Consider the following 18208-nt stretch of genomic DNA (forward strand, 5'->3'; position numbering starts at 1 on the left):
AGGGCTTCCGGTGCGGACCGACTTGTTTGGATGCCATCTTCATGTTATGGCGGCGCGCAGAGCCGGCCCAGCGTGTGTTTAAGGCAGTGCTGCCGCGGAGGCTAGATAGACTACTGAGCCGGAGTCGTCTGAAGGAAAGGAGGCGGCGGCGGCCCTGCGGGTTGGTACGGGACTATTCAAAGGTAAACTCTTGTGGTTTCCTTCCCACTTTGCTTGCGGAGAAGGGCTCCAGTTGCAGGTGGTGTGCTAGTTTCAGTTTTGGGAGGTATTTCTGCAATTTCTTTACCGTATATTCCCTTGGGACAATGCCGCACGGGAGCAGGGATGGCTTGCAGTCACATTCTTCTCCTGGAAGGATCTGCAGGAGAAAAAGAATTGGAAACTCGGTAGCCATGTGTACTTGCTCATCGTGCTCTTTCTCCAGCGAGCGGGAAGAGTAGAATAACATGTGGAGGGATATCAAATTGAGAGTCGCCTTGGCGACTCGGTGCTCTAAGTCCTTCTGGCGGGAACTTATCATTTATAAATGTTGTCGATTCTGCCGCATCCACTTTTGATTACTGTATTCTCGTGCGAAATCCAGGTTGCTACTGCTGCATCGCCAAGAGCTAATGAGTCAATTGTGTGTGACCTCTTAAAGAAAGGAGGGGAGAGAGGCGTTTGTGACTTGAAATGACAGGCTGCTTGGGGCTTACCAATTTTGAAGATGTTTGCTTCTTGCTTTTTTACTTTGAAGGAAAAATCGGCTTGTCAAGGAAAAGTTGTTGTCAAGATGTACACTCTAGCAATCTTCTCCTTTCTTCCGCCAACCAGAAGAGCTACTAAAAGCACAGGGAGGAGGACCCCTAGTTAGAAAATTCCCTAAGATCTCTTCATTGTCTGGTTGTCTTTGAGTTCTGCTTTTGGAGATGGAGAACCTGCAACCAAGAATACGCAGCAACAATTCTTTTCTGACTCATCCCTTCTGGGCATGGTGGCAAATAGAGCTAGGCTCACATGGCAATAAAAAGCAGTGGCATTTTCCTATTCATTTTTCTCTGAGCAGGAAACCTAAAAAAGTGACAATTGAAGGAGTACATCCACACTGACTTTTTCATTCACTCTTTTCTATCTATAGGTAAACAATGAAAGTGGTGGCCTTGGCCACAATATCCAGAAGGAACAAATAAGTGACATGCTTTCTTTAACTGAGTGGTGCAGAGCAAAGTAGAAAGTTAAAGATAATTGTTGCTCCTTGAGGGAGAATTTTCCCTCACAAAACATCTCTTGAATGGAGAATGTTGGGAAAAATCCAACCAAGAAAACCTATATGTAAAAACTAGGCCACATGTTAAGCCATTGTGGCGCTTTTTTGTTAATAATGATTAACAACTGTCATTTGTTAAGAGTCCTTGGTCTTCTCCAAGGTTACTTGGTTGGTGGCAAATGTTTCACTACTTGACTGTATAACATGAATCCTGCAAGTGTGGGATTTGCTTCCTGTTTATATACAGTAGCTTACCCTGCCTGTAATGGTGAGGATGGGGGTCCTTCATTAGTAGTTCTTTGATTAGGGTATTGAACTAGGAAGAAGGAAACAGTACCCCCACCAACACTGATCGGGCAAGCTACTATACATAACTGTATGTAAATAGGGAGTAAACCTCATGTTAACTAGTACTGTTACCTAGTTGAGTGAGGAAATGTTTGCAACTAAGCTTAACACCAGAGACTCCACACTGCAACTCTGAGCTACATACGTTCTCTTATATTTGAATAGCTGTTGTATGTGACCATTATTTATAGCACAAATTCTGATATTGCAACCTTCAAACATAATCACTCAGGAATAAAATTCATAGGCTTGGGAAGGGCAACAAACTTTCATCAGAAATACAGTCAATTTGTTGTCTTTAGCCTTTTTTATTGCTCAATTCAACTTTTCCATTTTAAAAAGTAGAAATTAAATTTTGGAAGATATATATATTCTAAGATTCTGTAAGTGTATACACACACACACACAAATTCACTAAGATGTTCACTTACAGAATCTTAGAACTGGAATTTAAAGGGACTACTTGGGTTATCTAGTCTGACTGTCTGCAATGTGCAGGGGGGAAACCCCTATCCTTGAGATGTGGCTATTTTTTTTAAGTACCAGAAATGAAGAACCCACAATCTCGAGGTATAAATCCCCAGTCTTATAATATTTTTGTTTCAAGAAAATTTTCCTTTTAATTAACCAAGATCTAGGTAACTATCTTACATCCATTATTTCTGGACTTTCCGTCCCAATGGAACATTGATCATCTTCCCCATTGAATCTTTTTATGCGCCTGAACATAGGAATGAATTCCTCAGCTATCTTTTCTTCAGAGTAAACATGCAAAGCCCCTATAATTTCTATTTAAGTGCCGCAATATCTAAACTTTCAAGGAAAACCTTCAGCTTGTTATAGCACACGTTTTCGGGGCTAGAAATTCAACTCAACTGAATTCCTTTGTAGAAGACACCGAGGAGAATCAATCAGTAACAACCGAACATGCTGATTGTAGGGAAAGGTGTAGCGAGCAAACATTAATTAGTTCGTGGCTTTTAAATCAAAGAGCAAATAACAATGTGCCGTCGCTTCGGTTCCCCGTGTTCCCTCGCCACGCTAGATGCTCATTTTCTCCGCAGATGGGAATTGATGGTTGCGAACCCATCCGCGTTCACAGCCTGCGCGGATGGGTGGTGGGTTGTGTTCAGCCACAGCCGGGTATTTGGGCGGAAGAGACAGGAAGTTCCTCCTGCGGCGTCGTTCTAATCCGCTTCGCTAAACTTCCGGTTTCACAGTTCGGCTTCTTGGCGGAGGAGGTATCTGTAGTAGGCTTTCTTGATAGCCTTATTCCATCTCTTCTTTCTCTATACCTGGCAAGAGCCCGGCGTTTGGCTGAGCGGGAGGGGTCTCAGTATTTCCACCTTGCCGCTTTTCACAGAAGCTCTTCGGAGCGGGAAGGGGAGGCGGTTTTAATCATAATCGGATGGAGCTCCTGTCGTCTTTTTTATTTTTTTCCCCTTTCGGCACAATTCTAAACGTTGAAGCAATGAAGTTAAGGAGACTTGTCTCCAAGTAAGCTGCCCTAGGGCCTAGGATCAACAAGGAGCGTGATTGTTCCCGTAGCATCTGCTTATCCTCGCCGTGCTGTATCCCGTATAAACATGCGCAGTTTGCTGGTGAAACATGCCTATTCTTTTAGGGGCTTCGAAAGCTTAGAACAATGCGTTTTTTCCTTTAATAATTTGAGTATATTTCTCTTCCCAGTGCGAATTGATTACTGTGGAAAAATCAAAGATTTGTGAGTTTGGAATTGGCAACTAGGATCAATTGGAGAACAGCAAACATACAACAAGTACAATGCTGCAGCAAGCAAAAACTGACACTGAAGATGCACAGGAGGTAGAAGATTACATTTCCAAAAACAGAAAGCTGGTGGGGAAAGAATATTGTACCCAAGAGTTGCGTGAGGAGACTCCAGGGAGAGAAGAAACCCGTATTGACCCACCTGATGGCCAGCAAGACTCAGAAAATGAGAAAAACAAAGAAAAAACTTTAGGTACTTTAGGTCATTGAAACATAGCTTTTTAACATTGAACATATTGTTTATCTTTATTATATATTTAAAACTCCTATGTTCTTAATAGCTATATGTTTTAAAACTCAAATATTTTATTGAACCTTATTAAATTCAATTTTCATAATTAAATATATAGTGCTTTGTTGCCTCTCTACATTCCTAAACTTTGTAGATAAAATTGGTTTTTATATGGAAATCAGTATTTGTATAATGTGTTTATACTGTGATTATTCAGAAGTTTTTGTTGCCAATTCTCACTTTGTCTTGTATGAAAATGTTGCTTTGGCTGAAATTTCCTCATATTTTATATTATTTTATTGTCAATATTCTAACCATGCTGCTCACTACTATGATATTTTCTTGGCCCGTAGGGAAAGAAGTATTGTTACTTATGCAAGCTTTAAACACACTTGCTACTCCAGAAGAAAAGCTAGCAGCACTCTGCAAGAAATATGCTGACCTGGTAATATATTTTAGATTTAATATTATTAAACATGTATAACATAATCAACCTTGACTGATCCTGGACAAACTAAGGAGGATTAAATCTAGCTAATATTTTAATGTGAAGGCATCAGGAAACCCAGAATCATAGACTAGACTGGGAAATCAATGAAGCATTAGCAAACCATTATCATGTTCCTCATAATTTCACATAACTTGGTGGAAGCTTGACTGCAAATTAAATGCATCACGAATATACCTAACGGGCAGATTTCCTGGAATTTGTCTAGTACATCTTGATCACCATATTTTTCCATCTACAAGACGCCCCATGTATACACCCCCTTTTTTTCTTACCCAAAATTCATAAATCAATAGTTTAAACATTAAATAGAAGACATTTATTTTGCAGAGTAAGACATTCTTACTGGTACCGGTATTTATTTATTTTTTTCTGACATTTTTATGGGCTCAGAACACTCCAACATTACCACTCCCTGTCGAATCTGGGCACTGGTTACATGCTCTCTGCAGCATCAGTTGACTACAGTTACATAAGGCTCATGATTGAAGAAAACCTGTTAGCTTGTCTCTGCAATAGGAAATTTTGCTCGTGAGGCTAGTTTGCAGAGATAAGGTATTGGCAGTTTTGTAACCACACTTCCCCCCCCCATGTATAAGACATCCTTCCATTTTTAGGTAAATATGTTTAAGAAAAAGTATCATCTTATACATGGAAAAATATGGTATTTAGAGCATTTAATATTAAAAATAATGCAAAGTTAGTCATCTGGAAGGAAAAAATAAACTAAAGACAATTACCAAGTCTAATGTAATGCATCAGATAGCAGATCATATATCTTTAGGACTCAGTGTCTTCCTTTTAATGATCAAGAAATAACAAAATATTTTCCCTTCCTATCCTGGTCTTTTGAAAAATGATTTTCTCTAGTTCTTTAAGTAATCTAAATAGATTAGATTATACTCTAATCTAAAAAAACAGTAAACAGAATTGAAAGGGACCTTGGAGGTCTTTTAGTCCAACCCCCTGCTCAAGTAGGAGACCCTATACCATTCCAGAAAATGGCTGTCAGTTTCTTAAAGCCTCCAGTGATGGAGCACCCACAATTTTTAAAGGCAAGCCATTCCACTGATTAATTTTTCTCACTGTTATAAAATTTCTCCTTAGTTCTAGGTTCTCCTTGATTACTTTTGATCCATTGTTTCTTGTCTTCCCTTCTGGTGCTTTGGAAAATAGTTTGACCCCCTCTTCTTTGTGGCAACCTCTCAAATATTGGAACAAGGAAGGGTAGCCCCTCACTTTGTCAGGTCCTCAGATACTTAAGGTTTTAAAAGGCCATAGCAACATTGGTGCCCAATTATCAATCATTCACCAGTGCATCTTTCAGTACATATAACATTTATACTTGTTATTTGGACCCTATCAGCAGGCAACTGTTGCATTTTGCCCCAGTTGCAACTTACAGACATTTTTCAGCTTCTTTGACAACTTATTGCAGTCATCAAAATAAGAGGCAGCTGGCACATTAGCCTTAACTGTGAAGGAAAAAAGCCCCTTCTCACCAGCTGAATATCAAGGAACATTCACTAAACTGCACATATGTTCTTCTAAGACAAGTATAGTCCCATTAAACACAAGTTGCTCTTTAGTCTCTGAATCTACTTTCCTACTTAGCAGTAATACCTCTATCTGGATATCCTTATCCATCCCAAAGGTACTTTTTCAAAAGGCAATTTTGTTTTGGAAAAAACAAAGTCTACTTGCCTTTTGAAAAAGCACCTTTGGGACTAACAGATTAACAGAAACACTTCCAGCTCTGAACATAGAGTGTGACTTAATTTTCATGACACCATTTCTGTGAATGAGATTCTCTGGTAAAAGTCAGCTGTAGAAGCTGGTGAAAAAGATCCTGGTATCTGAGTGACAGAACAATCATTGTATGGCCTAGGATCGGAAGGGAAGCATGGAGCTGAAGTGAGTTAATATCTTCGTAATTTAAAAAGTGAACTAAACTCTTAACAAATGTGCTACTTCCTGCACAGATATCTTCACAGTGCATTGACATAAAGTAGTATCTTTGTTTGAACTACTAAAGTAACTCAGTGCCACTGTTTTCTTATTGTTATACATATATGTGCATGCATAGCTGATCCTTTTCATTGGTATCCTAGCAGAAGATCCTTTAAATATTTTTAAAATATACTTGACATACAAAAGTGACATTTTAAAACTGTAATTAGAGCTTATTATCTGGGAAAATAGAAAAAGATGCCAGTTATTATAATAAAGATATGTGTAGTAAGAGCTCAGTTAATGGAATGAATTGACTTTTGCTTCATCCTCAGCATTAGGTTACAAACTAAGGATAGATAAACTGCATATTAGAAAAATTAACAAATTCAAATGCACATATTAGGTCTCAAATTGGAATACCAGAAGTTAAATATTCTCTTTAAACATAACTGAATTCAGATATGTATTTTCTCTCTCTCTCTCTTTTTTATTTAGCTAGAGGAGAGCCGAAATGTTCAGAGACAAATGAAGATGCTGCAAAAGAAACAAGTACAGGTTGTAAAAGAGAAAGTGCACCTGCAAAGTGAACATAGCAAAGCAATTCTTGCACGTAGCAAACTGGAATCTCTGTGTCGAGAACTACAACGCCATAATAAGACTCTCAAGGTTAGTTTTCTGCAATAATATAGCAATAAACCTGAAACAAATAGTTCCCTTCAAAAAAGAAAAGGCTGACTATATGTTTTGGAGTTGTAACAAAATAGGATTAAGTGGAAGAGGATGTCCATCCTAGATGAGTTTGTTATTTTTTGTTTGGGATATACTTTTAGTCAGGTGTTTTTTCAGAGTGGTAAAGATATAGAGCTGCCTATTCCATGTTGCCTGTTCTTTCTTAATCTTGTTTTTCTCTATTTGCTAGTAAATTGTTACTGTAGAAATTGGGATGCCATGATCTTATTTGAATATTTGATATAATCACTCATGAGGAAATTAGAAAAAGCATCCATGAATAAATATTTTCTGTTCCTATGAATAAATATCTCCTATTCAATTCACATTTTAAAAATTAACATTGAGATACTTTTCTTTTTTCTAGTTATTATAAATATGAGAATACTTTAATAGTAAACCATCACTTACAGAAGTTGGTTCTTTCCTGTTACTGTAGTGCTTTTCTTGGAGTTTCATTTCTGTCACTGATCTTTTCCCAAATTATATCTCATTAAAATGGTTCTTGGTTTATAACATTAGGCCATGGCTTGTTTTGTACAACTCATACAGACACCACTGATTTCTCAATCACCTTAATTATATTCATTTAGTATACTAAGTTAATCAAATTGCTTTATTTGCTGTGTTTCTCTTGGTTAAAAATTATTCCAAAGTGAGGAAGTCTTTATTTAAAAAAACACAATTTTTAAAGTATAGTTAAATAAATGGACATTTGTAAACATGTAAATTTAAATAAATGATGCTTTAAGAAAAACTCTGTAAACAACCTTTAAACTATGAACTTTTGAAAAGTTTTAAAACTCTGTAATACAATACACCACTCTAAACTAGTCATGCCATAATATCAGAGAAGGATTCTTGATGGCATTATCACTTTTATAATTTAAATGAAACTAGTGTTTTGTTTTTATCTTCTGTAGAAATTTAACTTTCTATTCTATTTCACTGTTGCTGAAATAAGAATCTGATTTTGATCTTCTATTATGTAATAATTAGAACATAGACTAGAACATAGGATAATATGGTTGGATTGGACCTAGGTCCAAACCCTTAGTCCAAACCCCTACCAATGGTGAGATACCTTATACCATTCTGGACTTTCTTTGGGCTTGATGGGATGTATACATAAGATAATAGAAAGAATAACAAAACAGAATAATAAGAGTTGGAAGGTTCTCCAACCAACCCTCATCCCACCCAAGCAGGAGAGTCTAATATCAGACAAATGACTATCCAATTTCTTCTTTAAAAATCTCCTGTGATGGAACAGCTTCTGGAGGCAAACCATTTCACTTTTGATTGTTCTTGCTGTCAGGAAGTTTCTCCTTAGTTCTAGGTTGGTTTTCTCCTTCATTAGTTTCCATCCATTGCTTCTTGTCCTCCCTTAAAAATTAGGTTGACCCCATCTTTTGGGGGGCAGCCCCTCATATTGGAACACTGTTATCATGTGACTCCTAGTAATTTTCACTAGACTAGGCATACCCAATTACTGCAACCATTCATTCTATGTTTTACCTTAATCATTGTTGCTCTTGTTGGCACTTTTTCTAGAGTCTCAACATCTTTCCAAGGAATTATAAAGTGGAATTAACACTTCATGTGATCTTGATTCTATCCCTCTGTTAATGCAGCCTAGGACATTTTTTCCATTGGCTTTTTTTGGCAGCTGCAGCACACTGTTTGCTTACAAATGGTTGTCCAGGACTACTAGATCCCTCTCACAGTTACTGCTATTGAGCCAGATACCACCTATTCTATCCCTGTACATTTGGTTTTTCTTGCCCAAATGTAAAACCATATTTTTCTCACCATTGAATTTCATTTTGTTAGATAGGATTCAGTGTTCAAGTCTGTCAAAATCCTTCGGGATCTTGAGCCTATCTTCTAGGGCAGAGGTCAGCAACCTGTGGCTCTGGAGCCACATGTGGCTCTTTCATCCCTCTGCTGTGGCTCCGTGTCAGAAGTCGGTTACACAATTGATAGGGCTTTCAGTTAGGACAGGTAGAGGAAAAAGGAGGCCACGCTAGGAAGAGACTATGGTGGGGGAACTGGACTTCTTCAGAATTGAACAGGGGCCTTCCAGTTAGGACATTTGTGGCTCTTTTGAGTGTTTAAGATTGCCGACCCATGTTCTAGGGCAAGGCTGTCACTCGTGGCCCTCGGGCGGATAAACACGCACTGGCCACGTCCTGGTTAGGGAAAGGAGAAAAAGTTATAAGTCACATAATGTTGCGATGACAACGTGAGTTTGACACCCCTGTTCTGGGGTGTTAGCTATTCCTGCCAGCTTGGTGTCATCTGCAAATTTTATGCATCCCTTACAATTCCCCCCTTTAAAATCATTTATGAAGATGTTATGAAGAGTACTGGGCCTATATGATATTGTAAAGGTGATACTACTATGTTGTGGACTTATAACAGCTAATTTGACTAGATTTTTTCATGTTTGTCTGGTTCATATCAGGAACATGTCTTCTGTAGGGCACAGTGTTCAACAAATTGACTTCAAGTTAGAAACAGTTGGCCCCTCATTGCCTAACAACAGCTAGCTCTGAAAGACAAGCTCACCTTCAAGTTTCTCTGTTGACTTTCATCAGAAGCAATTCTAATTTGAAATGAAATTACTTGTAAGCAGCTTCCTTTTCCAAGTTCAAATTCACTGTTACCATATTTTTAATTTGGAAACTGTATAAAAATGAAGTCCCAGTTGCAATCAGAACTTTTAATGTATTGGTTCTGAAAACAAATTAGTCTTCATACATATTTGTCAGATAAAAGAATGAAAGAATTTGAAAACCAATATAATTCTAATATTTTGAGATGTTAAGATGCAGCTGGATTACATTTTTTTTGCTGTTGACCAAAATCTAATTTAAAAAAATGTTTATAAATGGATTTTAATCCCTTTGGGCAAAAGGAAGAAAATATGCAGCAAGCCCGTGAAGAGGAAGAGCGACGTAAAGAAGCAACAGTACATTTCCAGATTACATTAAATGAAATTCAGGCACAACTGGAACAGCATGGTGTACACAATGCAAAACTTCGCCAAGAAAATATTGAATTGGGGGAAAAGCTGAAGAAACTTGTGGAACAGTATGCACTTCGAGAAGAAGTAAGTAAAGCATTATAATAATATTTCATTACACTAAAATACTCACAATAAAACCTCAAGAAATATCTCCTAAATGTTAAGGAACAGGTTTACAGAATAAGCTTCATCTACAGAGATAGATTAGGTGAAGAATTGGCCTATCCATTCAGCATCCATGCTTATTGATGTTAGCTTATGCCTTCCCAAGTCTGATGCAGCATCCAAATCACATTATATGTTTTCCAGTTGAGCATGGTTGGTTATAAATAATGAAGATTATGTTAGTTAATTCAAGAATATTTAAGAATTCACCATTATTGAAGGAGAAAACACACAAAAGGAAACTAGCTTGTGAAACATTTAGTCGCCATTAAAAAAATGGTTTTTAGTTTGATTGCAGTTATGCTTTTCTCTAGCACATGGATAAAGTCTTCAAGCATAAAGAACTGCAGCAACAACTGGTGGATGCCAAGCTTCAGCAGACTACACAGCTTATAAAAGAAGCTGAGGAAAAACATCAGAGGGAGAAAGATTTTGTAAGTGTTTTTAAGAAAGCTTAAGATAAAAGAATTATCTGGTAAGTTGTTACAACATGTTTAGACTTTTTATTGTTTTTAGAACAAGCTGCAAATCTCTTTTTTATTGTATTGTCACGCTATGTAGATTAATAGGTTTTTAAATTGTATGCAGCACATTGTTGCAAAATAACTTTGTAATAATACAATGTATAATATAGTTTATGTATGTAGCTCTATGCCTGTTGACCCTATTGCATTTTCCAAGCTACAGGTACAATTTTACATAGGTGTGTAAATATCAGAAGTATAATATTTCCTGATATTAAGGTATTCTAGACAGAAAATATTTTCTTTGTCCTCAGCTGTTAAAAGAAGCTACCGAATCTAGACACAAATGTGAACAGATGAAGCAGCAAGAAGCCCAATTAAAACAGCAGGTAACCAATTTAAATTGTGATTAGTAGCTTAGCTATTAATCTATTAAATAAAGTTGGAGAAGTTTCTTAAAAATTAAAATTATTAAATCAGATTGGAAGCCTAAAACAATTCTTTGGGAAAGGAATACAATAATTCGGCAATTCTTTCCAAAAGAACTAAGCGTCAGTGTCAGGCATCAGATATTAATCCCACCCACTGTTGCTAAGGTTTGAGGCTACATTAACTGGAAATTGCTTCTGTAACCCTGAAATCTATACGGGTAATCTTACCTCTAAGGTAATTCAAGTTGTCGCAGACCTAGTCCATTTAAAATATGTATATTTACTGGCTGATTTCGTAGACAAACCAGATTGAGAAGATTTTTTTTATAATGAGCATAAATGCACAACTTTTATACAAAATATGCAATTACAATTATATTGTAATGCCTTTCAAATTTCTGCCAATTTGTCTTGATGTGACAGGGCAATTATTTTTCACATGGTAGCTCTATTTTATTCATGCTGCTATGTAGAATTCTTTTTGATTAAATACTATATCAGATGAACTTCTAAAAATCATGTGATAAATCCACACATTTTAAACCTTCCTTGAAAGTCCACTGAATTAGTGTCTGTTCTTTTATTGTTTTGCTAAAGTCTAAAAGCCCCTACAAAATTATTCATGTTTTCATCTTTTTTGTTAACACTTACTTCTCTTAGAACTAAAGATAGAAATGGGTTTCATAATACTAGTGTTTTGAGTGTTGTTATTTGATGTAATCTTACTGTAGAAACCTGTACCTCAGCTTTTATCTTTTGAAAGCTAACTGGGTCTTTAAATCTAGACAATGTAAATCTTCACATGACCAAATCGGCCTTTAATTATTATTTTTTCTATTTTTTAGATGATATCTGTAGTGAGTAACTAGTGTAATTATTATGTAAATAATTCTAAATTATGTCTCTAAATTAGATTTAAATATTGTTACTTTTAGCTTTCTCTTTACATGGATAAATTTGAGGAATTCCAAACAACTATGGCAAAGAGTAATGAACTTTTCACAACTTTCAGACAAGAAATGGAAAAGGTACTTTATCTTCTTATCTATGTGTCACAAGAAAAATTTGTAATGTTTCTGATTTGTCTATGTATTAATGGATAAATAAACCTCACTGAACTCAGTGGAGTTTACTTCAGGGAATGGCAGATATACCCAGCTGAATCTTCTCTCCTTGGAAATTATGTTTGCTTCTACCTTTTCTGAATACTGCTTCATACATTGCCTTGAGTGTAAACATCTCACCTGTTTTTGAAATCCTTTTCCATTCTATCACTCATTTTTTTTCATTCCTTCTCTCATTCTATTCATTTTAACTTTATACATTTCATTTCTGTTCAGTCTCCTGCATTTTCCCTAAATGTGATAGGCATTCACTTTCCTATTAAATTCATATTCATTCAGCACACATATTGAAGTACCTAGTTCCTATGCCTTATTTTTATGTCTCTCCTGACATACCTAACTCTCAGTTCCATAGAGTATATACAGAAGCATAATCTTCAGTACAGTGCAGTATCAAGTTATTGTCCCCTCCCACTCAAACACACATATAACTGTAGTTTAGTGAGTTGATTAATATTCCCCCGCAACTCCCTCCCCCCAAAACCCAGAACTGTCCCAATTAAGTCCAGCCAAAAACAGGCCAATGCTAGTCCACAGAGCAGTGGCCACTGAGTCCACAAGGCACTTGAAAGTTTTCCAATCTCAAAGTAAACCCACAAGGCAAAATTAATACACAATACAAGAGGGTCTACAAGGCACAATTCAAGTCATGGTGTCAGTCCAAAGCAAGGCAAGACTCTCAACGAGCAGAAAACACACAGCTAGGAAATGAGCATGTTCCCAGCATCACTTCCATCTGTCGACTGTGCTAAATAGCCAGCTTCTAGTTCAGCCCATCAAAAAGGGCAAGGCTCTCTCCTCATGAGTAATATGGCTGTCCTCCTCTACTTCTGCCTTTTTCTGCCCTATGTGTTCTTGGATCAGTGCAGAAGGCAGTTCCTCTTCCTCATCACTGACCTGCTGCAGTTGCATGTTTTCTCCACCTGAAGCCTCAGGCTGTCCTGCTGCAGCTGTGCTTGACCCAAATCTCTGTCAAATGGCTGCTTAGAGTCATTAACCAACTCCCCTCCAGATGTGCTAGAACTGCTTCATCTTCCTCCAAACTGACATCTGGAGAGATATCTAGGGAAGCGTCCGGTGGAGTAATCACAGCTATTTTTAATTATTTTGATAAATATTAATATCTTGTAACAGACAACATTCTACTCACCACCTTTCTATCTAAATTGTACAGTACATCTTATTTTCTTTCCCATTTTTAGTAAAAAAAAATATCAAAGCATACAAATTCATCTACTTGCTCTGGTTTTTGCCATTTATGTGCAACTTGCAATCATTCACCCAATTATCACAATGTTTGATTAATTTTCTCAATCTAATTTTATTTGTGATAATTTGCCAATTTTATCACACAATTATCTTAACATTTGCTTGAAATTATCTGGGTCCTCAGACCATTTATTTTTATTTGTAAAATGATTTTGTATTTTGTTTTGAATCTTGTGAAAGAAATCCAACTAATCTTTTTAAAATAAAAGAGAGAATTAATCTCACAAGACTGGGCAGTGAGAAACAGTAGATTAAAATGTTCATTTCCAGCAATTTATTAAAAATCAGTGTAATTAATTTATTTCAGATGACCAAAAAAATAAAAAAACTGGAAAAAGAAATAGTAGTGTGGCGTACAAAGTGGGAAAACAACAACAAGGCTCTCTTGCAAATGGCTGAAGAAGTGAGTATCAGTTTCCATTCTTAAAAATCAGAATGTTACTTTTGGTTCTTATTTTATAGTCTGAACTAGATGAAACTCAAATGTTATTCAATTCTCAAACAGTATTTCAAAGAATATAATGTGATTTACAGGGTTTGCTTATATTTTAAACTGAAATTTTGCTAATGCTATGTTCCATAAAAAAAGATGTTGCCATCTTCATAATAAAAATGTATTTGGTTTGTATCTGAATGTTTTCAATCATCAGGAAAAACACTGGAAGTGTTTTTGTTTGTACGAAATAAGTTGTACATTGCTTTTATTTAAACCATCTAGTGAGTGGGGGTTGCAATAGGCACTTCAGATTAGAGAAGGAGACTTTTACATGGGAAAATAGAACTTGAATACACCAAGAAAAGGGAATTGGAATTGTAGTCCCCTTACATTACAGATTCTGAAGCTATAAGTGGCCAGTAAAAAAGCGTGGCCATAAAAAGGTTTTGAATTTTCTCATTACTGTTTTAAGTTTTGAAATACATTGTGTAAGATTCATCTGAATCCTTTATGCTATCTTATTTATTACAGAAGACAGTTAAAGACAAAGAATACAAAGGTTTCCAAATAAAACTGGAGCGTTTGGAAAAGCTATGTAGAGCTCTTCAAACAGAAAGAAATGAGTTAAACGAGAAAGTGGAAATTCTTAAAGAACAGGTTTCTTCAAGAGAAGCAAATGTGGATCTAGCTGTACCTGTATTGCAATCATGCACGCTCAACTCTCATGAGAAGCTGGAGATTTCTATTAATAAAGAACAAGAAGAAATCCAACCAGATATCGAAACAATGGCAAATGAAGGCTATGAAAAAACTATCAGTTTGGTTTCCCTTCCTACCACAGATTTTGTTGACTAAAATGTAAACACTGTATTAAGAGATATATTTTGTGTATAACTTTAGCTGGTGGTGGTAACTATTAGTTTTGTGGTGAAAATTTTCTTACTTTTTCTACCATATCTGTATTTTCTTAGAACAGAACACAATTTGCCTGGTACAGGAAGCTGCATAGCAGCTATTGAATAGCTAATCTATAAAAAGAATCCACAACTGTATTGCACATTTGCATTTTTTTAAACAAAAGAACCCCATTAAAGACGCATGCAGTGTTTTTCTTCTTATCCAGTAATACATTACTGTATCATCTAAGACTCACATGCAGTTTTGTCATCATGTTAAGGGAACAACTTTTATCAGTGTTTGAGCTTAAATCTATGTAGTAAATTAAAATTTAAAGCTGAGGTGACATTACCAAGCAATCCAGTAAAATACAATTTGGTGTGTGACTTGTCCATACTGATACGAAAAAGCTGAAAAATCTTACAGGGTTTAGTGTAGCTGCCAACTGGAAAAACAGGGTGTACAATTCATATTTCTCAGGATTGTCTGATAGTCAGTATAAATTAAATAACTATTTCCCTTTCTGTTATATTAAGAAATTAAGGCAGCAAGCAAACTTGATAATTTCTCTAAATAGCCACTAACTTAAATCTGGATGTATTTTGAATGCACTACTGTTGTTGCAATGATTTTTTAAAAATGAGCTATAATATAAAAACTGCTGTCATAGTTACAGTTTATTGAATGCAACAAGATTTTGGTTAGTGGTTGCTAGATTAAAATATATAATCAATGGGGGCAGGGTTTTCTGGGAATTCTTTCATTCAGTTTGATGGCTACTTATTAATGTGAAATACGGAACATATATAAATGCATCATCACTTAAGAATGATTGCAATGAACCACACTCAGTACGGGAAATCCTAAAGTGTATATTTCACAGGATACGCATTCTTATAAAAACTGCTCTGTCCATGATAAAGTGCATAAATTATATAATTTATCTAATCCAAAATACAGGAAAACATTCTGATCTCAACTTTGTAAAATGAAGTCTTACTAGACAAAACATAAACATAAACAGAAGTGCCTTCTGATTATCTAAGTTACTTGGAATTTGGCACTTCGGTATTTATGTTGCTAATAAATGCACAGCATACAAGACTCCACATTTTTTGTACTGTGGTTAGAATTATGAATGTAGGTCAGTTGCAAAAGTTTAGGTATTTCCCATAATCTGATTTTTTTTAAAGAAAAAAGGGACCAAAAGAGTGCTGCTAGGTTACAAGCTGCTGTTAACTCTGCCTACATATATCAGCTTTCTAGTTGTTCTGTTTGGAGAAATGTAAACAATACCAAATTCTGGTACCTAGTTTGGATTCACTTTCTTGAAGCTTTTCTTATTTAAGCACATTATTGAAAAATTCTCTTTTTATCTGCCTGTATACTCTTACAGTTTAGTTGCAAATTATTTAAATTTAAGGCTTTACGGATGTATTACCCTTTTTTTACCTATACAGTATCCTAATTGAAACGAAGATTGAAGAAAACCTTTGGATATTTGTATCTTTGAGCAAAATCAATTTGCATTAATAGTGGACTTGAAAAGTCCTGAATTGAAAACTGGCTGCTTGTGTTTTGTTTCTTAAAATGTGTTTGCATTTTCTTTTGTATGAATTCCAAGTTCTGTAAGGTAAGGAGTTGACGTATAGTGGAAAATACAAAGCCCAATTATGCTGCCATAAGCATAAGAGACACTAGAGAACCTTTCATCAAACAAATCTACAGCTAGAAATGCAAACACTTTGAACTTGTAGAACAATGCAAAACACCTGAGAAATTGGATAGTGGAACAAATGCATGTTGAAAGTAAAAACTGCAAAGATATTCCATCATAGGTACTATATTTTGATTAGTTTTACCTATGTCTACAATTGACCTAATTATAGGCATGAGTAAGGTTTTTTTTTTTAACCAGTTGCAATTATAGATGCATAAATTTAAGCTATTGAAATAATGGCTTTTCAAAAAACTTGCTCATGCATTTTTTTCTCCCAACTTTTTCTTCAGTTTAAATGAGGGTTTTGTTTAAAGTCTCAAGACGTTCCATGCATTGAACAAGAGGGCTAGTACAGGACAGGTCATTACTTGTCTCTTGCCATATAGTGGTATACTGCACTGCCATTTTTCTGCTGATTTGTTCAATATTCTTTAGTTGTACAGCTCATGCTTATAGGCAGCTAGCTGTGTGTAAATTGATAATCATGTGCTTATAAACACTGAAAGTTATTGCTTATACCGTCCACTACTTTATACCTGCAGTTGATTTGCATCCAGTGTGTTCAGTATAGGGGGTGCACAATTTTTACTGTTGTGTAACTTGGGCTTCAGATACTTAGTAAATAGCTAAGCCCTAGAATTATTTGGAATGTAAGTATATACATGCACATTTTAGGGCTGTATCTTTCTATTCCATTCTTTTCTTACACCTGGTTTTGTTGCAGTTCAATTCTCAGGTGTTACAGAAAATCTACCTCTTCAGACCATAGATGGAAATAACTGTGAAAAGTGATGCAGAACTTTAGCTTGTGCTGAACGCTGCTTTATTATTACAACCCATACCCATGAAAAATGCTGACTAAATAGGCACTCTTGGTTTTTGCTTTTCAGGAACATTTTGTAGAAATTTTTCACTAATGTGAAACTGAAATTTTATCTACTCCGTTCTGTGTAGATTAAGTAAATATGTGTGCTTAATATATTAGACTCTGTGTCTTTATTATAAATTAAGATTGGTTAGTTTTTCTCAATATTGAATTTGTCCACAGATGTGTGATCGTATCATTGTTTGAGCTAAAGTACCTTAATTGTAATGATGGCATTCAGTTTTGTGTCTTTGGTTTGGTATCAAAGTTAGAATAGAAATTAAAACTCTTAGAGTTGAATGCCTCAGTGGAACAATGTCTCCTGTAGATCAGTGTTTTTCAACCTTTTTTGTGCAAAGGCACACTTTTTTCATGAAAAAAATCACGAGGCACACCACCATTAGAAAATGTTAAAAAAATTTAACTCTGTGCCTATATTGACTATATATAAAGTAATTCTCCCACGGCACACCTTATACTATGTCACGGCACACTAGTGTGCCGCGGCACAGTGGTTGAAAAACACTGCTGTAGATACTAAGATGATGTAAGAAACATGTCAATGCTATGATTCCTAATGTTACTAAAGACTTTATAGCCTGAGATCTCTACAGTTTCAATAGCCTACATTGCTTCTGAGCCGAGGTGGCGCAGTGGTTAAATGCAGCACTGCAGGCTACTTCAGCTGACTGCAGTTCTGCAGTTCAGCTGTTCAAATCTCACCGGCTCAGGGTTGACTCAGCCTTCCATCCTTCTGAGGTGGGTAAAATGAGGACCCGGATTGTTGTTGGGGGCAATATGCTGACACTGTAAACCGCTTAGAGAGGGCTGAAAGCTCTATGAAGTGGTATATAAGTCTAACTGCTATAAGCTTCAGCAGTCCAATGTACACACACCTCTAAATTAGCTATGCACATGGTAAGAAATAGGGAGATCTATGTGTTAAAATGTGCTACCGGTATGAACCTCTACTATGCAAAGGAGTATATAATGGAGTATCTT

General features: G+C 36.0%; 1 protein-coding gene across 2 annotated transcripts; it reads left to right on the forward strand.

The window, feature by feature from the left end:
- The first annotated feature begins 6 nt into the window (after positions 1–6).
- TXLNG (taxilin gamma) lies at positions 7–17320 on the forward strand. 2 transcript variants are annotated; one of them, XM_014055279.2, is made up of 10 exons: positions 7–182; positions 3284–3575; positions 3968–4059; positions 6571–6741; positions 9725–9919; positions 10315–10434; positions 10779–10853; positions 11831–11923; positions 13596–13691; positions 14256–17320. In XM_014055279.2, the coding sequence occupies exons 2-10, from the start codon at positions 3377–3379 to the stop codon at positions 14577–14579; spliced, it is 1365 nt and encodes a 454-aa protein (XP_013910754.2). In that variant the 5' UTR covers positions 7–182; positions 3284–3376; the 3' UTR covers positions 14580–17320. The 2 variants fall into 2 exon arrangements, with proteins under 2 accessions (XP_013910754.2, XP_013910755.2); XM_014055280.2 differs by lacking the exon at positions 7–182 and adding an exon at positions 2765–2835.
- Positions 17321–18208: the final 888 nt, after the last annotated feature.

This window comes from Thamnophis sirtalis, unplaced genomic scaffold (genome assembly GCF_051295495.1).
Source record: "Thamnophis sirtalis isolate CommonGarterSnake01/CBP01778 unplaced genomic scaffold, rThaSir2_p1.2 scaffold_12, whole genome shotgun sequence".
Lineage (NCBI taxonomy): Eukaryota > Metazoa > Chordata > Lepidosauria > Squamata > Natricidae > Thamnophis > Thamnophis sirtalis.